The 10386-nt window shown below is 45.7% G+C and overlaps 1 protein-coding gene across 1 annotated transcript in view; it reads right to left on the bottom strand.

The window, feature by feature from the left end:
- Nucleotides 1-10386, bottom strand: part of gsg1l (gsg1-like) — a 289153-nt gene that overhangs the window by 104728 nt on the left and 174039 nt on the right. Inside the window, exon 3 of the mRNA XM_078239784.1 lies at nt 2153-2305. Coding sequence (XP_078095910.1) covers nt 2153-2305 — 153 coding nt within the window. The remainder of the gene's footprint in view (nt 1-2152; nt 2306-10386) is intronic.

Below are 10386 nucleotides of genomic sequence, written 5' to 3'. Positions count from 1 at the left end.
CCCTTTCAAGGCTTAGCACAGAAAGCAAGTATGCTCATGTGATGCTGCATTTTGCAGCTTTTTAACATCTGCTGTGAATTAGTCCTTTGGATGTTGGATTAAAACCCTAAGGCTTTCCAGTCCTGGAACTTTAGCACCCCTTGTGAGAGAGATAGAGACACTGTTTGCCCTTAGCTTCTAGCTAGCAAGTCTCAGACAGCAGAATTTTCACTTCAGATAGATAGAGTGAGACAGAAACACTCTTCAGTCTCCAGTCCAAACAACTTCTGAGCCAAAATGAAACAAAAACCTTGGATTTTTCCTATGCGGGAGGGGAAGACCTATCAATCATGCTCCACCCAACAATTCCAAAAGGGTCATAAAACTCCAGGACACTGCATTAGGCCAGATTAAAAATAAACAAGATTGCCATTATATTTCTTCAGTAACAATTAGAGGACACTGGCTCAGACATTGCAGCAAAAATAAAACACTCGGGCTTGTTTGAAAAAAACTGCAGAGAAGTACAATTAAAATATATTTCTCAAAGATACAACATCGGCACAATCACTTAACAAAATATACTGAGCTTTCTGCTGGTAAATGTGGGATTGTTGGATATGCCATTCTAGATTGGGAAGTGCTAAGCAGATCATGCATTGGAGCAAGCTTCACTAGGTTAGCAGTGTGCATTAAATTCCAGATTAGCATACTCAACTGGCCAATGGACTGTTTCAGGAAATTGCCCTCTATACTTAGGAATGAACAGACACAATTGTATCCGGAATTTAATCCCTGAAGCTCTAACTATTTGGCAAAAGTGCAGGTCTTGGGAAGGATAAATGTTGTCCCTAGGTTTTTCTCCCCTGTCCCCATAGCTCTTCCTTGAGATTGATCTCGTTGCTCGTTTCCCTATTTTCTGTCATTCTTGTTTATTTTGAGGTTAAACACCAAATTGGAACATATTAGTTTAAATGTGGTTTGATTAATGAAATGATAGGCAGTCCAACAGAACCCCCAGCAATGTGGACTTCATTCTTTGATCTGTACAGCCCAATACTCCACTGGCTTTCTTCACTGCTTTTCCACAAAACCCAGATGTCGAAAGGAATGAATCAACATCACAGCGAGCCCATAATGATGGCTCAGCACACTGGGGGAATAAACTGAGTGCGGTATTGCTGCACTGTTTGCTACCTATTCACTACCTGATGCACTCAGTGCCCAGAATATGATCATTGCGCTTTGTTATCACTTAAACGTTCCCGACCGTATTGAATGTACTTTTACAGATGCACCATAGAAAGCATTCTTTCTGGTTGTATCACAGCTTGGTATGGTTCCTGCCCTGCCCAAGACTGTGAGAAACTACGAATTATTGTCATTTAAGCCAGTCCGTCACACAAACCAGCCTCCCATCCATTGACTCTGTCTACACTTCCCGCTGCCTCGGAAAAGCAGCCAGCATAATGAAGGGCCCCACGCACCCCGGACATTCTCTCTTCCACTTTCTCCCTTCGGGAACTGACTCATAGAATCCTACAGTACAGAAGGAGGCCAATCGGCCCACTGAGCCTGTACCGACCACAATCCCACCCAGGATCTATCCTCGTAACCTCACGTATTCACCATGCTAGTCCCCCTGATACTAAGGGTCATTTTAGCATAGCTAATCCACCTAACCTGCACATCTTTGGACTGTGAAAGGAAACTGGAGCACCCGGAGGAAACCCATGCAGACACGGGGAGAACGTGCAGACTCCACACAGACAGTGACCCCAGGCTGGAATTGAACCCTGGTCCCTGGCGCTGTGAGGCAGCAGCGCTAACCACTGTGCCACCGTGCTGCTCTAAGAACAGCTTCTTCCCTGCTGCCAACAGATTTTTGAATGGACCTACCTGCATTAAGTTGATCTTTCTCTACACCCTCGCTATGACTGTAACATTACATTCTGCACCCTCTCCTTTCCTTCTCCATGTCTGTATAGCGTGCAAGAAACAATGCTTTTCACTGTATCCCAATACATGTGACAATAATAAATCCAATCAAAGACATTCCTGTGTCACTGCAATATTCATGTGCCTTTGAAATTGCCGAAAGGAATTGTAAACGCACCATCAGAGGGATTGGCTTTGATTTTTTACTAATTGGAGAAGCTGAGATGAAACGTACCTGAAAGAACAGTGAAGACAGCAGCAAATGCGTTCAGTTTGAGGCCGTCTATGACATTATTTGAATGAAAGAGCTCCAAGCACATCAGGCTGAAACCAACAACTAAAAGCACGATATATAAAACTTCCGAGATGACCGCCAACCAAAGAACACCTGCAACAGAGGAGACACACACTGAGAAATCACATAGACCACAGCAGGCAATTTCTCAGCTCACACTGACAGTGATATGATTAGAAATACTCATCACCGTGACTAGAATACCTACACTGGAGGAGGAGGCCATACGGCCCATCGAGTCTACACCGACCACAATCCCACCCAGACCCTATTCCTGTAACTCCATACATTTACTCTACTAATTCCCCCTGACACTAAGGGGCAATTTATCATGGCCAATCAACCTAACCTGCACATCTTTGGACTGTGGGAGGAAACCGGAGCACCCGGAGGAAACCCACGCAGACACGGGGAGAACGTGCCGACTCCACACAGACAGTGACCCAAGCCGGGAATTGAACCTGGGTCCCTGGCGCTGTGAGGCAGCAGTGTTCACCACTGTGCCATCGTGCTGCCCCGACTTTGCTGTAGGTTGTGAAGCTGGGTTCAAATACAATGTCACAAGATGAGTTAAAGGTGACTTAATATGTGGTGAACATTTTGAGAAAATGACACTTATCAAACACTGAAAGAACAAAGTTTATAATATACACGGTGACTTCGGAAATCCAGGAGAAAATCAGGTATTTCACTCCAGTGACCTTGAAATGATTCATTAAAATTACAGCTACTTTTATATTAATGATTTTTTAATACCTGCGATATAATTGATTTTTAAAATTAAAAGCTCACTGAAGCATTAATAAAATGCAGTTCAATTGGAATGTTCACTCGAAAGGTTCTCACATTTACACAGCCTGCCCGTTAATGAAATAAATTACTCCAGGAAATAAAGATCAGGTTTCATGTTAAAATCAATTGGATTAATCTTTTAAAACAGCATCTCGCGTAAAGATTCAAAGAGTGAGAACTCCGGATTGCTAATTTCCCCATCCACTCATAGAGTGGACTCCCAGCTAGTGACAGCCAAGGATGTCAAACACGCAGGATATCCTGGAGTTTCCTGGGTCTCACGGGCTGGGTGCTGGGCACTGTGCCTCACACAGGCTGGGTGCTGGGGCACTGTGCATCACACGGGCTGGGTGCTGGAGCACTGTGCCTCACACAGGCTGGGTGCTGGGGCACTGTGCGTCACACAGGCTGGGTGCTGGAGCACTGTGCGTCACACAGGCTGGGTGCTGGAGCACTGTGCGTCACACAGGCTGGGTGCTGGGGCACTGTGCGTCACACAGGCTGGGTGCTAGGGCACTGTGCCTCACGGGCTGGGTGCTGGGGCACTGTGCGTCACACGGGCTGGGTGCTGGGGCACTGTGCGTCACACAGGCTGGGTGCTGGGGCACTGTGCGTCACACAGGCTGGGTGCTGGAGCACTGTGCGTCACACAGGCTGGGTGCTGGGGCACTGTGCGTCACACAGGCTGGGTGCTGGGGCACTGTGCGTCACACAGGCTGGGTGCTACGGCAAGAGCAGATAAATACTCAAATACCAACAACTGGCAAATGAAAAGCAGAGGACGAAGAGAAGGAGGAGGGTGAAAAGGAGGTGGAGGAGGGGATAGGCGGATGGGCGGCATGGTAGCACAGTGGTTAGCACTGCTGCTTCACAGCTCCAGGGACCTGGGTTCGATTCCCGGCTTGGGTCACTGTCTGTGTGGAGTTTGCACATTCTCCTCGTGTCTGCGTGGGTTTCCTCCGGGTGCTCCGGTTTCCTCCCACAGTCCAAAGATGTGCGGGTTAGGTTGATTGGCCATGCTAAAAATTGCCCTTAGTGTCCTGAGATGCGTAGGTTGGAGGGATTAGTGGGTAGATATGGGGGTAGGGCCTGGGTGGGATTGTGGTCGGTGCAGACTCGATGGGCCGAATGGCCTCTTTCTGTACTGTAGGGATTCTATGATTCTATGATTTCTATGAAGAGGTGAAGGAGAAGATAGAGGTGGAGGAGGAGGAGGAAGTAGAGAAACATGACAGGGCAAAGGATGCAACATTACCATTCATTTCTACCAGACACCTCATCCTGAACAGTAGTAGTAACAAGCACACCTACCCATCCATCCACAGTGCCACACTGGAGTTGCAGGGAGCGGAGGGAAAGCAGGTTCAAAAGCAAGAGGAGGGAGGTGGCTCACATTGGGCACCGCTTACGCCATGTCCCATCCCTCGATAGGCACTCATTGCATTTGATTGAACACCTCTTCCCCCACAAGTTTAACAAGTAGCTGACATAGGCTCACCTGTTGTACACACCGTAGGGAACAGGCCAGTTTGCAGCCAGATTAATGCCAGTGGTGGTGGGATGAGGCCTTTAAGTTGTCATTAAAAGCCTTCATTGGTTTCAGACGGGAAGGTTAACCATTGGCCTTCCAGTCCAGAACTTAATTCTTATAGACTTCGAAAGACGGCAGGGTTCAGGTATACCAGGGTTCAGGTATACCAGGGTTCAGGTACACTAGGGTTCAGGGTTCAGTTATACCAGGGTTCAGATACACCCCCAATGACTGAGATATCATCCAGATATATAACAACTTTTGGGATCCCTTGTAGAAGGCTCTCCATCATGTCATGAAAGCTAACGCATGCAGTTGAAATATCGAAGGGTAGCATGGTGTACTGGAATAAGCCCTGTTGAAGATAACAAATTTCCTCGCTTCTTCCTCCAGCTCAAGCTGTTGGCATCTGTGACTGAAGTCCAACTTCATTTACTTGAGGCCTCCTGCCAGTTTTGCGTAAAGGTCTATCCTAGGGATAGGATATCTATCAATATGGGTGGCCCTGTTCACGGTCAACTTGTAATCGCTGCAAATTCTCGCTGTGCAGTCGGTCTTAACACTGGCAGTATTGACACACCCAGCTTCCTGATACTTGCATAGAACCTTCTGGAAAACCCGTCTGTGAATCTGAATATTTCCAACCAATTCAACTTGATTTTCTTCAGCATACTTGCCCCTTAAGGCTCGGCCGCTGTCCTTTCACTACCAGCAGGGGTAACTGGGCAGATTGGTGTTGATAGGACACCGGTGTTGGCATCGTGCCCATTACTTCAGTGCCTCCCCCAAATAGATTGCCAACTTGGCCGCTGTACCGCTGAACCTCAAGGGTTGCAAGCCTCCCTGTAAATACCTGTATGTTTGCTCTCCTATTACTGTGCCTGAAGCACCTGTATTGACCACTATAGTTAACAATAAGTCTGTTCACAATATGGACGATTTTGATGGGGGGGGCATCTTATTTAACTTTACAATGTTGAACTTATGAACTTTGGACTTCCAGGTATTCCACAAGCCTATTCACTCGAGTTATTGTTTTTTTTGGGACTTCAGCACAGTCTGTTTGGCTGCTCACCTGGCATGTTACGTGGCCCTTCCTATTGTATCTGAAACAAATGAACTCTTCACATTTGCATTTGTCTTGGGGATGGTCTCCTCCACAATGATAACACATCTCGACACCCTGTGGCTGATGACCTATCCTCCTTTCCTCGGGCTCCTCTATGTCCTCACTACGGGTACCTCAAGCAACAGCCGTTTCCCGCCAGAATTGATTCGCCTCACTTTGCGAGCATTGTAGTTGAAAAGCACTTTGTTCGGAGCTTTCAGTCGCTTGAGTTATTTGGACCACCTTGTCCAGGGATAAGTTGATTTTTTCGAAATGTTCAGTGATTGATCAATTTCTCCACCACTGACAATTGACATTTCAAGATGTTCCTGTGAGCTGGAGCAACTTTCTATCTCTGACTGTAGGCTCCCAAATGGTAATTAAACAATGCATTAGAGTGGGGCAGAGCAAAAGCCATATCATAGAATCTTCAGTGCAGAAGGAGGCCATTGGCCCATCGAGCCTGCACCAACAACAATCCCACCCAGGTCCTATTCCCTTAGCCCCACACATTTACCCCAGCTAGTCCTCCTGACATTAAGGGGCAATTTAGCATGGCCAATCAACCTAACCCGCACACCTTTGGACTGTGGGAGGAAACCAGAGCACCCAGCGGAAACCCACGCCGACATGGGGAGAACGTGCAGACACCACGCAGACAGTGACCCAAGCCAGTAATCGAACCCGGGTCCCTGGTGCTGTGAGGCAGCAGTGCCAACCACTGTGCCACCCCGAAGACCGGATCACAACGAAAGAAATCCAGTGATGATTCACTGACATTGTTGATGTAATGGCAGCCGAGTATTTATTACAACAGGAGTTGAGTACTGTGCAGGTGCTGAAGATAATGATGATATAATAGACTTCATTTATACCATGGATAAGTTGGTGAAACCAGGCTGCTCTTTGATAGACTAAAGGTCCCTGAGAAGGATTGACTTATGAATCAGTGAAGACATCCCAAATGAATTTGGATCTCCGATGTGTAGCAATGTCTTCAGCTGCCTGTCTGTCTCTGTCTGGGACTTCCACCATCAGTCCCTTCCTGACAGTGAAGTTAGGGAGCCTTGCTTCAATTCACAAAATGTGTGCTACGCTCTGGGGTTACCCAGGTAGCAGAACCTTCCTTTAAGCTGTGGCTAGTGAAATGAAAATCCCTGTCCTAAGCCATGCTTTATCACATAGCTCCCCATGAGATGTGGGAACAATGGGTCTCCAGTGGCATCAGATGACATTCAGCCCTGTGTGGAGTTTTCACATTGTCCACATGTCTGCGTGGATTTCCTCCGGATGCTCCAATTTCCTCCCACAGTCCAAAGATGTGCGGGTTAGGTTGATTGGCCATGCTAAAATTGACCCTTAGTGTCCTGAGATGTGTAGGTTAGAGGGATTAGCGGGTAAATATGTAGGGAAATGGGGGTAGGGCCTGTGTGGGATTGTGGTCAGTGTAGACTTGATGGACCAAATGGCCTCTTTCTGCACTGTAGGGTTTCTATGATCTTTTCCCCAACGCTGAGAAAAAATGCGGCATCGGATTGACAAAACTTTAAAGCATCGTGACAGCTCTCCGGATACTGCAAGGAAACAGAGAGTAGTGATAAGTGGTTGTGTTTCAGATTGGAGGGAGGTTTGTAGTGGAGTTCCCCAGGAGCCAGTGTTGGGATGCTTGCCCTTCCTGATATTTATTAATGACCTAGACTGGTGTTCAGGACATGAATTCAAAATTTACGGATGATATGATGATTGGAAATGTGATGAGGATAGCCTTGAACTTCAGAAGGACATGGACAGGTTGGTGAATTGGGCAGAGCCGTGGCCGATGAAGTTCAATGCAGAGAAATGTGAGGTGCTTCATTTTGGCTGGAAGAATATGGAAAGACAATATAAAACAAAGGGAGAAACTCTAAAGGAGGTGCAGGGACAGAGGAACCTGGGTGTATCTGTACATAAGCCATTGAAGATGGCAGGGCATGTTGAGAGAGTAGTTAATAAGACATTGGGATTTTATGGCTTTGCTCGTCCCAAAACTGTAAAATCCCGCCCAAGGTCAACGGACCTTCCCATTGTCCGACCCTCGCCCGCTCCGATTCCCGTGGTGGGAGGGGCTGTAAAATTCTGGCCGTAGTATCTTAGGTTTTATTGATAGGAGCGTTGCATACAAGAATCAGAAGATCGTGTTGAACTTGTATAAGATACAATTTAGGTCTCATCTGGAGCACTGTGTCCAGTTCTATGCACCATACTTGAGGAAGGATGTGAAGGCATTGGAGAGAGTACAGAGGAAATTCACAAGAATGATTCCAGGGATAAAAGAGTGTCGCGATAATGGTGGATTAGAGAGTTGGGACTGTTTTCTTTAGAGAAAGGAAGACTGAGGGGATCCTGAGTAAATAGGGAGAAACTGTTTCTACTCAAAATAGCATCATGAACTGCAGGGCACAGATTTAAAATAATTAGAAAAGTGGATGAACTAATCGCGCAAATATATATAAATGGGTATGATATAGTTAGAATTAAGGAGCATGGCTGCAGGGTGAGCAGGGATGGGAAATGAACATCCAAGGGTATTCAGTATTTAGGAAGGTCAGACAAGAAGGAAAATGATGGAGTTGCATTGCTAGTTAAAGAGGAAATTAACACAATAGTGAGGAAAGATATTAGCTCTGACAATGTGGAATCTGTATGGGTAGAGCTGAGAAATGCCAAGGGGCAAAAACAAATTAGTGGGGTTTGTATATAAACCCTCAAACTGTAATGTTGATGTTGGGAATGGCATTAAACAGGAAACTAGACATGACTGTGAGGAAGGAACATCTGTAATTATGGGTGACTTTATCTGCATATAGATGGGACAAATCAAATTAGTCACAATGCCAGAGAGGAGGAATTTCAGGAGTGTATATGGGATGGTTTTCTGGACCAATATGTGGAGGAACCAACGAGAGAGCAGGCCATCTTAGACTGGGTACTGGGTAATGAGAAAGGAATAATTGGCAATCTAGTTTTGCGAGGCCCCTTGGGAAAGAGCGACCACAATATGATAGAATTCTTCATCAAGATGGAGATTGACATATTTGATTCTGAAACTGGGATCCTGAATCTAAATAAAGGAAACTATGATGATATGAGGCGTGAACTGGCAATGGTAGATTGGGAAACGTTACTTAAAGGGATAACATAAGAACATAAGAACTAGGAGCAGGAGTAGGCCATCTGGCCCCTCAAGCATGCTCCGTCATTCAATAAGATCATGGCTCATCTTTTTGTGGACTCAGCTCCACTTACCTGCCCGCTCACCATAACCCTTAATTCCTTTACTGTTCAAAAATTTATCTATCCTTGCCTTAAAAGCATTCAATGAGGTAGCCTCAACTGCTTCACTGGGCAGGGAATTCCACAGATTCACAACCCTTTGTGTGAAGGAGTTCCTCCTCAACTCAGTCCTAAATCTGCTTCCCCTTATTTTGAGGCTAGTTTCACCCACCAGTGGAAACAACGTCCCTGCTTCTATCTTATCTATTCCCTTCATAATCTTATATGTTTGTATAAGATCTCCCCTCATTCTTCTGAATTCCAATGAGTATAGACCCAGTCTACTCAGTCTCTCCTCATAAGCCAACCCTCTCAACTCCGGAATCAACCTAATGAATCTCCTCTGCACCCCTCCAGTGCCAATATATCCTTTTTCAAGTAAGGAGACCAAAACTGTACACAGTACTCCAGGTGTGGCCTCACCAGCACCTTGTACAGCTGCAACATAATCTCGCTGTTTTTAAACTCCATCCCTCTAGCAATGAAGGACAAAATTCCATTTGCCTTAATTACCTGCTGCACCTGCAAACCAACTCCTTGAGATTCCTGCACAAGGACACCCAGGTCCCTCTGCACAGCAGCACGCTGCAATTTTTTACCATTTAAATAATAGTCCATTTTGCTGTTATTCCTACCAAAATGGATGACCTCACATTTACCAACATTGTACTCCATCTGCCAGACCCTCGCCCACTCACTTAGATTATCTGTATCCCTTTGCAGACTTTCAGCGTCCTCTGCACAGTTTGCTCTTCCACCCATCTTAGTGTCATTTGTGAATTTTGACACACTACACTTGGTCCCCAACTCCAAATCATCCATGTAAATCGTAAACAATTGCAGTCCCAACACTGATCCCTGAGGCACACCACTAGTCACTGATCACCAACCAGAAAAATACCCATTTACCCCCACTCTTTGCTTTCTGTTAGTTAACCAATCCTCTATCCATGCTAATACATTACCCATAACACTGTGCACCTTTATCTTATGTAGCAGTCTTTGGTGTGGGACCTTGTCAAATGCCTTCTGGAAATCCAGATACACCACATCCACAGGTTCCCCATCGTCCACTGCACATGTAATGTTCTCAAAGAATTCCACCAAATTAGTCAAACATGACCTTCCCTTCATGAACCCATGCTGCGTCTTACCAATGGGACAATTTATATCCAGATGTCTCGCTATTTCTTCCTTGATGATAGATTCAAGCATTTTCCCTACTACAGAAGTTAAGCTAAACCGGTGGATAGGCAATGGTAAAAGTTCAAAGAGTACATGGGTGAACTACAATAATTGTTTATTTCTGTCTGACACAAAAATTAAAGTTAAAGTTTATTTATTGGTCACAAGTAAGGCTTACATTAACACTGCAATGAACTTACAATGAAAATCCCCTAGTCGCCATACTCCGGTGCCTGTTCGGGTCAA

This window comes from Mustelus asterias, chromosome 23, assembly GCF_964213995.1.
Source record: "Mustelus asterias chromosome 23, sMusAst1.hap1.1, whole genome shotgun sequence".
NCBI classification, from domain to species: Eukaryota; Metazoa; Chordata; class Chondrichthyes; order Carcharhiniformes; family Triakidae; genus Mustelus; species Mustelus asterias.
Note: the sequence above shows the minus strand (reverse complement) of the source record. Positions and strands in the feature narration are given on the sequence as shown.